The sequence below is a fragment of the Meriones unguiculatus genome, chromosome 17 (assembly GCF_030254825.1).
Source record: "Meriones unguiculatus strain TT.TT164.6M chromosome 17, Bangor_MerUng_6.1, whole genome shotgun sequence".
Classification (NCBI taxonomy): Eukaryota; Metazoa; Chordata; class Mammalia; order Rodentia; family Muridae; genus Meriones; species Meriones unguiculatus.
Window position 1 is genome coordinate 58,156,100 of NC_083364.1, and position 14,191 is coordinate 58,170,290.

A 14,191-nucleotide genomic window follows, 5' to 3' on the forward strand; every position below is an offset into this window, starting at 1 on the left:
TATATCTCTGACCTAAAAACCATAGTTTTTACTAGATCTTAATGGCTTGAGTCTTCTGCTGTCTTGTAGACACCTGTTACCTGCTTTTTCTAAAGTATGGATCTCAATACAATGGTAATACTAAAGTACTTCCTTTTGTAAACTAAAATTCATATGAGTTTCAGGAAATCAAAAAGTCAGAAGACCTGGATCTGCCATAGCTCAAACGGACTTCAGATGAGTTATTCCCTTGGTCTTGGGATTCCTCGCTTTCCCTAATTACTAGACGAATTTTAACTTCTGTCTCTGGTCTGAATTTGTCTCAGCAGATTTGCAGGTGGCTGACAGACTCCATTCGGGGATCAGCTATGGACTGCAAGCTGAGATCTGGACTTGCTGAAAGCTCAAGTAAACCAGTCCAGCTGATGTGATGGCTCCCTGTCTCTTCAACTGGATCACTAATTAGATGGTGCCCTATTGCCTAGCCTTTGACTAGCCTTTCAGCCTTCCTAGGTCCCCAATATAAATATCTCCACCCCAATATCAACCTGAGGAAATTACAGGAGAGATTCATCGACCTTTATCCTACCTAACAGGCTGAAATGCTAAGTTAAAAGGGACTCCCTGACATTAGCTATTATCTTGGAGACCTGCTTAGCTAGAACAGGAACTGGTATTGAAGCACTGGATGTACAAAGCCAGAATTATAACAGCTAAAAGGCAGATATTCAATGCCTTGAAAACTCAATCACCCATTTAGAAAAAAAAGTATTGATTCCTGGCAGAAATAACAGAACAGAAGGAAGGGGCTTGGATCTGTTGTCTTTACAACAGGACGGGCTGTGAGCAGCACATAGAGAGGAATATTGTTTTTATAAAGACCACTCAGGAATGATTGGAAAATCCTTAGCAAAAATAACAAAAAGCCTAGAGAGAGGCTGGAAAGATAGGATTCCAGAGGATGGTTTAAATCCTGGTATAACAGTTCTCTTGGCTAAGGTTAGAGAAAACCTGACTAACTGTGAAAAAGAGTACAAAGCAAACCAAAGCTGGTTTGAATCTTGGTTTAGTGCTTTCCCTTGCTTTACTGCTTTGTTCTCTGCCTTAAGAGACCCTTGCTGATATTGTCTCTTGTGCTTAACCTTGGCCCCTGCACATTGAATAGTTTGATTGTCTTTGTTAGACAGAAGTTGGGAGCTATTCGGTTAATGGTAATGAAGTCCCAGTATCAACAACTTGATACCCAATTATCAGATCTCTAAGGAGTCCAAGACTGGCCTCCATAGTTACAAGGGGGCGGGAATGAAAGGGTTAGTGGAACTAACTCTATGTTGTTTCTCAGACTCCATCCAAGGTTAGCTTGTCCCTGGAGTACCTTGGTTCCCATCCTTAAGTTCTGGGAAAAATAAACCACAGAATGTTCTCTGCAGCCTGCAGCGAGACACAGCAACTGAGGCAGACCAATAAAGACAGGGTCAGTTAGGAAAACATAAGTTGTTCCAGGGTCGCAGTGTTCCTCTTGGCAAGCTGTTCCTCTTTGTGGTTTGGCCTGGTGCTGTTAATCAACTAAGTCAGGGTGCATTTCATTCCTTTACCTTTCGTCCAATCATGTAACGCTAAGTCTTGGAAGCCCCTGCTTGAGGTTTTTCCCTTTAAAAACCCTGTTCCCTTGGAGCTGTCGGCTGCTCTCCCAACCTGCTGTGCCAGGTGGGATTGCGACCCACGCTTGAGCTGGAATAAAGACCCTTGTGTGTTTTGCATCGGACTCCTGTTCCTGGTGGTCTCTTGGAGGGGGGGGGTCTCATGATCTAGGCATAACAGGCCCAACACTGCAGAGTTAGAATAAGTATGGTGTGCCATTCCTCTGAGAGAAATCAGACAGTCTTGAGGGTCCAGGTACCCTGCCAGCCTCAAAAACACCCTAATGTTCCAAATGACAAATGGCAGCGGGAAGAGAACACGACCATCAGGCAGTGTTAGTTGGAAATATGGCAATAATCTTCCTTCGGAGTAAATGATGAAAAGCAAGGAGGGGGGATTACAATTTCAAAATCGTTTTGCAAAATCCTGCCTTGTAACCTCTCTTAGCGCCACTGCCTTATTAACTTGGGTCAAGCAGATATGGACTACAAGATCTCAACATCACACTGAGTCCTGTCACACACTCGTTTCATGATTGCTCTGATGCCTCCAAAACTGCAGCTCAATAAGGCCAGGGTAGTCCAAAGTATGACAGGACAGCCTGCCAAAAGGCAGCTGGGGCACAGAGCGGCGATGAGACTGGCAATCGGGACTGGGAGAACTGTCGCCAAGCTCTCTTCACTAGGTGTAGGGAAAGAAGGACGGTATGGGTTGAAAGAAGGGGTACAGGGGCCTGGCTGCGTTCTCGGGCGCGGGTCACTGGATTCAGGTGCCCTCTACCCGGGGCAGCGGCGTTGCAGCAAGTGGAGAAACTGAGGGTGGAGATGCCCAGCCCCGCCCCGCCCCATCTCTGCAGCGGCTGGGATCCTCCGGTCCCAGGCTGCTGCAGCCCAAGGCTGAAGCTCTGCCTGCGTCTTCGGGCGGGGCATCCACTCCCAGGCCCCCCGCACACAATCAGGACTCAAGGGCCCGTAAGTCCCCACACCGGGCCGGGGACGCCAGGGATGCGGGGCGGGCAGGCGGAACCCAGGGGTCGGCAGCCGAGGGGCGCGCGAGGCACGCTGCACCCCGCGCTCCCGGGACAGGCTCCGCCCCGCCCCGCGCACAGTCGCGCCTCGCACTCACCCGGTCTCTGGTCTCACCCGCTGCTCGCCCTCCCGCGGGATGTGGACGCTCCGATCGCTGGCCTCCGCGCCAGGCCGTTCTTTCTCCGGCTTCCTGACCCCGCTCCGGCTCCTCACCCCCGACCCCCGGCTACGATTGGTCCGACTATGGGCGGGGCGGGGCGGGGAAGTTGACTGACAGCCACGCAAGCAGGGTGTTGTGCCCGCCCGGAGGCGACAAGGAGTTAGCACTGCGTACTCCCCGCAGCCGTAGGGCTCCTGTACTCGGGTGACTGTGCACCTCTCGCACTCTGGCCCGAAGCTGGTCCCCTCTGGACCCAAAAACTGATGGCTTTCGGACATCAGCATTTCCCAGGAGCATCCTTCAGCGGGATTTTCTGTCTGAAAACTCTTAACCACGACGCTGGCCCTGCAGTGAAGGAACTGCTGGTTCCTGGTTCCTGGAGATGGCAGAGTCTTGAAGCTTCTTGCTTTGAAGTTAGTCTCTTGGCAAAAGAGCCAGAATATTCTATCCGTTTTAACAGAAGGACTGTCAGAAGCAGTTCGGCGACTCTGAGGAGCTGAGAGGAATCCCTAGAGAATAGAAGGACCGGTGTGGGACAGAAGACATCCCAGGCTCTACACAGAGCATGGAGCACAGTGGGGATAGTCTTTGAAGCTGAGCAAAAATGCTGGGCAAAATAAAAAATTAAATAGCAGCCAGTCCTGAAGATACCTGATAAAACAGGATCAGATGAATGGGGAGGAGGTCCCCCCTATCAGTGGACTTGGAAAGGTGCACGGTGGAGATGAGGGAGGGAGGGAGGGACTGGGAGGGAATGAGGGATCGGGACACGGCTGGGATACAGAGTTAATAAAATGTAACTGATAAAAAATAAATAAAGTAATAAAAAACTAAATAGAATAAATACCTGCCTTCAGACTGTGTCTCCAGGTTGAAGAAGAATTAATATAAGTTACAATTAACATCGATTATCTTTATATTTATTGACCACGGTGCTATAAAAAAGCCTGAGAGCAGTAAGGACTGAAGAAAAACAATTGTCTTCAGGTCGTGATCAGACCACTGTGCTCATGAACTCAGAGCACCTGAGATTGCCTGCACAAGACCTGAACAAAATGGGAGCAACAAACGTTCTAGCAAGGCAGGAGGAAGGGTTCGTATGTACCCTGTTAATTGAAGAGCTGCTGGAGGCTTCTGGGGAAAGGAGACACTGTTTTCTTTAATGGTGTGGGTCCTGGTAGATCAACGATGGTCCCACACTTGTGAGTGAGTATTGAGCAGCTCAAATTGGACTAAGTGGGTATGTTTAAAATAATAGTAATGAGAGCACAAAGTTAGTGAAGGGAGTTGTGGGCAGATGGCAGAGGAGTTGAGGGTGAAAATGGTCAAAATGCATTGCATGGAGTTCTACAAAGATTAATAAGTTTGCATTGAAAATGTATAGATTCTGCCATGCAGTGGTGGTGCACACCTTTAGTCACAGCACTGAGAAAGTAGAGGTAGGCGGATCTCTGAATTCAAGGCCAGTCCGGTCTACAGAGCAAGTTCCGGGACAGCCACAGAGAAGCCCTGTCTTGAAAAGCAAAACAAAAAAGTATAGATTCTGAGGCTAGGGACTAGGTGAGTAGTAGAACCCTTGTCTGGTACACACAAAGGTCAAGGCCCTATCCCCATTGTCACCATTAGCTGGCTGGTGATGTATCCATCTCCTCGGCCATGCACTGGGGCGCAGTGAGTGGCCGTAAGTGGCACCCTCTATTGTCAGTCTCTATCTAGGCCTTGAGTATCAGAACCCTACTAGTGTTACAGTTCCTATGTAGGCTTTGATTGTACCCTTACCCTTGACACCGTCAGAAGCCTGAGGATTTGGTAGATCTTTGTTCTATAGACCAGGGCTAGCATTTTCTCTTCTCTGGTTCCTTAGAGCCTTTTATGAGCTTTTGGTTCAGATTTTCTCTCCTTCCAGTTCCTCCTGCCCAGGGGGGCTCTTCAGCTGTCCCGCTGCTTCTTCAGCTGCCAGGTAAGCCATTGCCTGCCACTCTTCCACAACATGAGAGTTGCAGCTGGCCTGACACTGGGTACTTGCCTCTGTTGGGCTACCTTCTGAGACCAGGCCACCCACCACAGCTCAAGAGTATGGGGTCAGTTGGGCATAGTGGTGCACACCCTTAGTCCCAGTTCTTGAGAGGCAGAGGCAAGTGGATCTCTGTGAGTTTAAGACCAGCCTGGTCTACATAGTGAGTTCTAGGATAGCCAGAGCTTCAGAGCTTCACAGTGAGACCCTGTCTCAAAAAAAAAAAAGAAGAAGAAGAAGAAGAAAAAGGCACACCTGTGTGGCCTGCCCTCTACAGGGCTGCTACAGTGTCCAAGTATGTGGTGGAGAGATGGGAGAGATAGAAGAGGAACAATTTGTGCACTATGAAGATATGAAGAGAGGCAGATCTGGAGACATGACAGTGGAGAGGACTAGCCTGATGCGAGTAGGCAACAATGCCATCTGAGGCGACGGTGAAGTCCCAGCCTATATTACGGCCTACGTCTATGGCCGTGCAGCAGCAGGGGTCTATGTCGATGTCCATGGCCCATGTTGACACTAAAGGCCATATGGATGTCATTAGTTTGGTCTGCCACCTGGGACCATGTTGATGTCCAACGGCTGAACAGAGCTGGCCCAGACCCTATCCACTTGGAGCAGGCGGGAGAGCTGACCTTGGTGGTACAGATGAAGTAGTGGTGGACGGCAGACCACCTCAGCTACCACGAAGGCCCAGATCCAGGGCCTACATCTACCCACAGTTGACAGCTATCTACCCTATCTGTGAACTGCTGAAGCGAGTGGAGAGGCTGGTCCTGCTGATCGAAAGCTGCAGAATCTCCCTGACTCAGGATAATATCAGAGAGGAGTCCCAGTGAGGAACCAATATTGATAGTGTAGCAGAGGCCAGAGGCCTGGAACCAAACCAGTGACTCACTACAATCAACATTTGCAAGTAAAAAAGTGTGGACAGAAGGGTATATTGTGGGGCACACTGTGACACACTACAGCTCCCACATCGAGGTTTTGTACGTTTGTTTTTCTTTTATCTTTTGAAGGGGAGGCTGCAAGGGTGGAGGCAGATATGAAGGTACAGGGAGATGAGCAGGACAGGCGTTCAAGTCACAAAGAATAGATAAAAAGGTTTAAAAAAAAAAAAAAGAGTATGGGGTGTCAGGCCTGTCATGCTCACTTAAGCATGAGCATCATGTGCTGGGTGCAGAAAGGATCAAGGATCACCAGCCAATGATATCTGTTAGTGACTACGAAAGGCACACACCCTCAGGGGCAAGGGCCTGTGTGAAAACACCTTCAGTGTATCCATTCCTTTATTTTCGGCTAAAGCTTTTTGGTGCAGAACGGGAGAGATGACTCAGCAGTTAAAAGCACTTGGTCTAGCAGAGGACCCGAGTGGGGTCCCAGCACCTGCCCAGGGTTTCACACTATTTGTAACTCCAGTTGCAAAAGATCCAATAGCCTCTCCTACCCTACACAAACCTGGTGCACAGACACGCAGGCAAACTCAACACCCATGGTCACATAAAATAAAAACTTATCTGTAAAGGAGAAAGCAGTAAAAACATCATCCAAAAGTTATTTATAAACGTTATAGTGCAAGCTGATCATGCCCAGAGGCATTTCTGTCCATCATTTCAACATGACCTAGAGCTAAAATAATGTGTCTGTAGCCAGGTGTGGTAGTGCATACCTTTGATCCCAGCATTGGGGAGGCAGAGGTGGGTGGATCTTTATGAGTTCCAGGCCAGCCTGGTCTACAAAGCAAAAAGCATGCTTCCCAATAGACTCACCCTCAAGAAAATATGTTGAGGCCCCTCAGATAAAAGCCCCATGCTTCTTTTGAGGATAAAGAGCAGTGCTTTGGAAATGACTCTCGTGCTTTTTTATACGATGCCAACACTGAACTTTCTGAAGTAAAACTGTTCTTAACTTCACCTACCTGAGAGCACAGTGAATAATAACCATGACTACTGACCACAGAAATAACCAGAGGCCGCACCCAAATGTATAAAGCTTTTATTTAAAATTAGCCAAACTCAAATACAAATCAAACAATATAAAATAGCAAGCCTTCATAAAACAGATTCCAGCCACCTTAAGTCTTACACTATTTATAGTAACATTAAAAAAAATCGAGAACTAGTACAAAATGAAGTTACTTTAAAAATCTTATTGCCTGGGTTCCCTAGTAATGGGAACAGGGGCTGTCTCTGACATGAACTCAGTGGCTGGCTCTTTCATCGCCTCCCCCTGATGGGGAGAGGGAGCCTTACCAGGCCACAGAGGAAGATGAAGCAGCCAGTCCTGATGAGACCTGATAGACTAGGGTCAGATGGAAGGGGAGGAGGACCTCCCCTATCAGTAGACTTGGAGAGGGGCATGGGAGGAGATGAGGGAGGGAGGGTGGGATTGGGAGGGGATAAAGGATAAGCTATAGCTGGGATACAAAGTGAATAAATTGTAATAAATAAAAAAAAATTGAAAATCTTATTGCCAACCTTCACACTATTTTGAAACATACGGCTACAGTGTAGTTCAGGGCACAGTGCCTGCCTCACATGCCAGCACTAGATACACACACAGAGAGAGAGAAATATTACAAAAACGTCCAAAGAAATCTATTAGCAAAGCTACTCTGAGGAGTGATTCCTTCTACCCACTAAAACCAATAAAAGAATTAAAATTCAGTGTGATTTCTACCCATTTACAGATTAGAAGCACCTCATTCTAAAAAGACAGTGATCAATTTCTCTCCAAGGCTATGAGAACTGCCTCGTTTACTTGATTTTTATTTTTAATATGGCACACTAGACTTTATCACTAAAATTTAGAATTTAAATGTTTTTACGCCTATACTCCCAACTACTCTGGAGGCTGAGGCAAGAGGATCATTTGAGGCTAGAAGTTCAAGAACAGCCTAGGCAATATAGTGAGACACACACACACACCCGACCTCCAAAAAATAAAAAATTTGAAATGTTTCTTATAAACTACTTCTGTCTCACTTCAAGAATAAGGGTATTATGACTGGGCATGGTGGCAAATGCTTTTGATCCCAGCACCCAGGAGACAGAGGCAAGCAGATCTCTGTGAGTTCCAGGACAGCCAAAGCTTTATAGAGGGACTTGTCTCAAAAACAGCAAAATAAAAATAAATAAATAAATAAATAAAAGTACTATGTATTAAAAGTTAAAAACATAACTACAATAAACTCCCTTTAACACAGATGTGGCAAAGTAAGAACATTAAACAACCATGTAACCAAGACATTTTCTTAATGAATGCGAACTAATCCAACGACTGTATTTCCCCTTCCTACACTTCAGGAAAAAAAAATATGTTATTGTTATAAATCCAATCTTAATATCTTACATAAAAAAGTTATCAGGAGAGATCGTATAATATTTAAAGCCTGTACATTCCTGAAAGTATTTGTAAAAAGCAGAACTAGACTTGTCCTAAATAGCTAATAGGAAGATACATTATTACAATGCTTGTATATTTAAAATAACCTAAAACAAATCTAGGAAAAACATACACTCAAGAATGGCACACATATAATAAAGAACAAAGTTATTTACAAATAAACGACTATGTAGCCAAACATTTTCTAAAACATGCATATTATGGTGTCCTTTTATAGTTAGACATATACGAGTAAACTACCTAAATATCATCACCTGTCATTAGACCTTTCTCACACCAGGAAAGTAAAATTCTTACCATCTGTTCTTCTATAAAAGGCAAGATGAAACATCAAACTATTTCTTGAGAAAATTTTATCTACTTTGGCAATATATAACACTACCTGTCTTCAAATACATGATTAAGACACAGCGATTCCTTCCTAAAGTTTTAGCTTTACTATTTCTGTTTTTGGAGACAGAGTCCCAGGTGGCCCAGGCTGGCCTGAATCTCACTATGCAGCTACAAGTAGCCTTGAACTCCCACTCCTCCTACCTCCATGCCCTAATGCCATGATTACAAGTGTGTACCAACAATGGGCTATGGTGGCACACGCCTTTAATCCCAGCACTCAGGAGGAAAAGGCAGGCAGATCTCTGAGTTCAAGACCAGCCTGGTCTACAGAGTGAGTTCCAGGACAGCCAGAGCTACATAGAGAAACCCTGTTTTTAAAATAAAAGTGTTCACCACCATTCCCTACTGCTATTATTGCTCTTTACAAACAATTTTAAGGAAGTCACACTTGGTTTTGGAGAACATTCATCAAGGTTCTGAAACTTTTAGCTCTTTGCTACAACTCTGCCATTAAAGGCCCTCTTCTCTCTTTCTTTCTCTCTCTCTCTCTCCCAAGACAGGATTTCTCTGTATAGCCTTAGATGTCCTGGACTTGCTTTGTAGACTAGGCTGGCCTTGAACTCACAGAGATCCACCTGCCTCTGCCTCTGCCTCCCAGAGTGCTGCGTTTACAGGCATGCACCACTCCCAGCTTAAAGGCCCTCTCTTAAAAGCTGTTTTTCTTCTTTAAAATGCAGAGATTTCCTTACTCACTAAAAGTAAATATTAACAGAAAAGGTATAAGGAAAGATTGAAATATAGAAACATGTTTTCACAGTTTACTGCCGACTATAACCTTAGACAAGTGGTTATCATCCCTGGGTTTCTGTTTCTTCTCCAAAATGAAGGAGTCAATTCCTGACGTGAGACCAGCACCTCATTTGGATTATATAATAATAATAACTAATAATATAGCAATAATAATAATTACAATAATAATAGCAATAAATAATCTTAAGATTCCTTCTGATTCTCAGATGGTATGAAGGTTTTTGAGCTTTTGGGTTTGGGGGGGTTGTTTTTGGTTTTGATTTTGTTTTTTTGAGACAGGGTCTCTCTCTGTAGCCCTGGCTGTCCTGGAACTCACTCTGTGTAGACCAGGCTTTCTTCCAACTCAGAGATCTGCCTGCCTCTGCCTCCCAAGAGTGCTGGGATTAAGGGTGTGAGCTGCTACCACCTCTGCCACCACCACCGACCCTATTACCACTACCTAGCTACATAGTATGAGTTTATGCTTCTGCAGTAATTCCAACTGATAATCAAATATTCCATAATTAAAGAACTTTATGAGTCAAAATAACACAACTAAACAAAATCTCTCCTGTCAAAAAAGCCCAGGTTCAAAGCTCAACTCCCCAGACTCCTTGGTCTGTTCCCTCTCCAACCAAACTAATAAATAACCAGTCACATAAAGTACTATTCCTTAGTTGCATAAATTACCTTTAAATTATATAAACAATGCCTTAGTTTTTCTACATTCTGATATACAGTATTTTTAACTACATTCAAGATACTCTACAGCTCAAAGCAGGCTACTTCATATTCTCATCCTTGTAAAATGTAGTAAAAAAAAAAAGCAGAATATTAGTAATTATCATATTCTGCCAAGTTTTTAATAAAAATATGTTGAATGCCATTTTTCAGACTAGAAAAATGAGTAACAGAACAATAAATTCTACTGACAATGTTGATCAAATGGCTGTACCTGCCATCACTTTAAAAAAGATGAAGAGGCAGCTAGAGAGATGGCTTAGAGGTTAAGAGCACTGACTGCTCTTCCAGAGGTCCTGAGTTCAATTCCCAGCAACCACATGGTGGCTCACAGCCATCTATAATGAGATCTGATGCCCTCTTCTGGCCTGTAGGTATACATGCAGACAGAGCATTGTATACATTATGAATAAATAAATCTTGAAGAAGCTACCAGAACCATGCTCAGGGAAACTCAACCAAACATTTCAGCCACTTTTCCTAAAATTAATGTGCAGTGAAGCAGTTTTGGTACTTGCATCAAGAAATGGTTTTTCTTTAACTTCAGGTAGTAAATGAGGCACTTAACTGCAGAAATAGAAAAATAAGAAAATGTCTTATCTCATATTGAAAAAGAAATGAAAAAGAGGGCTGAAGGACAGATCACAAACACCAGTAACTCCAAGTTCAAGGGAGCTGACACCTACTTCTGGCTTCCTCCAGCAGGCGCACACACACACATAAATACTCTCACACATACATATACACACACACAAACTCTCACACATGCATACAAATACTCTCACATATACACAAACACACTCTCACATATATACATACGCTCACACACACACTCTCACACTTACACTCACACACAAACACAAACACACATATACACAAACACACCAAATACACATATACGAATTAAATATTTTAAGAGAAATGCAAAATTAAAAAAGGTGGTTATTATTCAGAAGGTTACATTTTCAGTTTCTATCCACCATGCATTCAATGTTACACCTAGAGAAAATATTTTGAAGACAAGACCATTGTTCTATTTATAAAACACAGAAAACATGTCCTTTTTGAGGGATTTTAGATTTCTGAGAATGAAATGCAAACCTTCTCAACTTGAGTGCTACTTACTTATAAACTAGGCAAGTATAGTCAACCATAATATAGAATGTTCCTCTCAGCTAAGAATACCCTGTGGTCTTCAATTTTATTCAGGAAGGCCCTGAATTTTTGTTTTATATACTTTTAGTTAAGGGATTCTAATGACTTTAACAAAATAATGGATGATATTTAGCACCTAAGTTTAGAGAACAGAAGTATTGCCAGAATTGTAAACAGGTGCTTGTCTGCAGTTGGAAAAATCATATCTGTGCTATTTAATGATATCATAACATTCTAAAAGATATAATGCCAAGCTCCTAAATGTCACCTTTGATTGACAGATATACCTTCAACATTCAAACATTACATTATTATTCCTGAAAACATTTTTTTAGTTGTTTCTTTTTGCTGCTGCTTTTATTGTTTTGTTGTTGGGTGTTTTTGTTTTGAGGTAGGGTCTCACATGTAGCCCTAGCTGACCTGGAACTCACTATGTAGACCAGGTTGTCCTTGAACTCAGAGCTCTCCCTAATTCTGCCTCCCAAGTGCTGGCATGTTGCACCAGGCCCAGACTGTTTTATTTTTTTCTTAACCACCATTAAATTGTCCTTCCAATGTGGCACTTTTCAGAGATTAATTTAAAAATCTTAAAAAAAAAAAAAGCTAGTTTATCAATGGAAGGATTTAAATGTTCTTTATTATGAGACAAAAGTCAAGAAGGCAATAAGGACTGAGATACACTGCAGTGATACAGCACTTACCTAGCAAGCACAAGGTCCTAGATTTGGTTCTCCCCCACGCCTTCTCTTTGTGTGTGTGTAGGTGTGTAGGTGTGTGTGTGTGTGTGTGTGTGTGTTTGTGTGTCAGAGAGAGAGAATGAAATGAATAGCTTTGGCCCTTCTGGTGAAGTATATATAGAAATAAAAGCAAGAACATAAAGATGAATGCCTACTGATTTCCTACAATATATTTCTTCCCAAAATATTGGCACATAAATACTGTATGCTAAAAAAAAATAATGAAAAGACAGACATTTGAGCAGCATTATTTCAAGTGAATAAGTATCAAGTCTCCTTTCTCCATATCAAAAGAAATATTTTTGCCTAAGTTAGCTTGATTTTAATCCTATAATGGAATACTTTACTTCAAAACTGATCCACAAATTAGCTTAAGTTTGTCATGAGGCAATTTAATCACCCCACTTAAAAATCTTATAATCTAGAGTTAGGTGGTGGACAGCTCAGTGGCAGAGCATTCTCAAGGCTCTGGGTTTAGCTGTCACAACACACATATACACACATACAAACACACACATAAACACACACTACTATAAACTTTTTTGCCCTAAGTTTTCTTATTTAAGAAGGCTTTCCTTAATGCAGAAGGGGAGAAAACATGTGTTAGAACAACAAGACTGCCCAGCATATTCAATTGTTCATAATCCTCATCCTAGTCATGCCTTACATATTATAATCCTTACTACATAATTAAAAATTAAATTCCCCTATTTAAATCACCAAACTTCTTCAAAAAACTATTTTTGTAAGGAAATACGTATATAAAAGAAACATTACTGGTATAATTATTAAGAAATAAAGTGCATATGCCTTTTAATGTCAATATTATTTAGTCCATTAGTACAATCAAAATGAAGATGTAGCTCAGTATCTCATACCTGGAAAGTATGGGACAAGAATACAAGTTGTATATGAAGAACAACAAAATAGAGGAAGAATTGTTCCCCTCCAAAAGGAAAGAAGCAACTGAAAACAAAGTGAATTTCTGCTTCCTAATTGATGAGCCAGGCTACACAGCGACACCTACAGGCAACACCTGAAACACAGCATCACATTCCGGCTGCTGCTCTTGAGCCTCTTCGTTTAGTTTACAACTCTCTGGTGTCTGGCTGATCTCACCCTGTAAAGCAGGAGATTCTCTATGAGTCTCACTGTCAGAAGAGGCATCTAACCTGTCTGGAGAACAGGCTTCATGACACTTCCTGTCTCCTGCCACCTCGTCAGAATCTGTCCTCTCGTCAGCATCATCCAGCTGCTGGACTGAGGTTAAATACTGCTCCAGCAGGGTGTTGTCCTGCTCGTTGTTCGAGCTTTCCTTACTACAGTCACTGTGCTCCTCAGTCGTGGCCTCGGGGTCTTTGCCGCATCTCACCGTGTCAGTGGAATTCCCCAACATGGAGCTTTCGCTGCTTTCTACGGAACTTTTTTCAAAATCCAAAGAATCCTGCAAACAGCGAGCTTGCGTCAGGGAAGAGTGAAACCCAGAGTCTGGAAATTCTGACGCAGATTTCTCTTGAGGAGCTTCATCCTCAGCAATGAACCAATCCAAACTCTGATCGGAAGACGGGTCCTGACGTTGTGGAAATAATGGTGGTTTAGGCGACACCAGAGTGCTTGATATAGGAGGAGCATCAGTCTGCCAGGAAATTAGACGCTGTTCCACTGTCTGTTGCCAACCTTGTAGAGATCTTACCTGTAAACCAGCAGATACAGCTGTGTTATAAAATAAAATTTTTAAAAAATCGCGCCTCTAAAAAATGTCCTGAGCGTTTTTCCCCAGAAGTCATGCAGTTGCCCTCATTCACTACTGCCCTATGCTCTTCCCAGGAGGACTCCCAGCCTAATCCGGAGCCACAGTTCCGTGTCCTCGGTAGCAAAGGGCCGTCCCCCGCACTGGGAGGAGACCAGAGCAGTTCTCTTCACTGAAGAAGCACAACCGCATCTTTCTCACCAACCATGGGGTTGATAACGCACAAAATACGGACGGACATAAGGGCTAATCGGCTCTTATGTAGCCTCTAAAATGTCTATTTTAAATATACATGCCGACATAGGATTTCCAATTATTTTACATTGTAGTATTTATAACTTTCTAAAATGACTAAAAGATATCCTAAGTTCTTGAAAATATGACCTTTTATATCTCTAAAATATAAAAATAATTTCACCTTTTTACTATAAAACATTCAAACTCCTGAGCGATGGTGTA

The 14,191-nt window shown here is 43.1% G+C and overlaps 2 protein-coding genes across 5 annotated transcripts in view; both read right to left on the minus strand.

Moving 5' to 3' along the window:
* Window positions 1-2,881, minus strand: part of Nxpe3 (neurexophilin and PC-esterase domain family member 3) — a 50,904-nt gene extending 48,023 nt beyond the window's left edge. Inside the window, exon 1 of one of the 3 annotated variants that reach the window (XM_021664547.2) lies at window positions 2,746-2,881. The gene's annotated coding sequence lies outside the window, so the exon portion shown is untranslated. The remainder of the gene's footprint in view (window positions 1-2,745) is intronic. The other 2 variants (XM_021664548.2, XM_060370545.1) reach the window with 2 other exon arrangements.
* A 3,919-nt stretch (window positions 2,882-6,800) lies between these two features.
* Window positions 6,801-14,191, minus strand: part of Cep97 (centrosomal protein 97) — a 32,458-nt gene continuing 25,067 nt past the window's right edge. For both annotated transcript variants that reach the window (XM_060370547.1, XM_060370546.1), the window contains one exon: window positions 6,801-13,675. In XM_060370547.1, coding sequence (XP_060226530.1) covers window positions 12,992-13,675 — 684 coding nt within the window. In that variant the 3' untranslated portion in view covers window positions 6,801-12,991. The remainder of the gene's footprint in view (window positions 13,676-14,191) is intronic.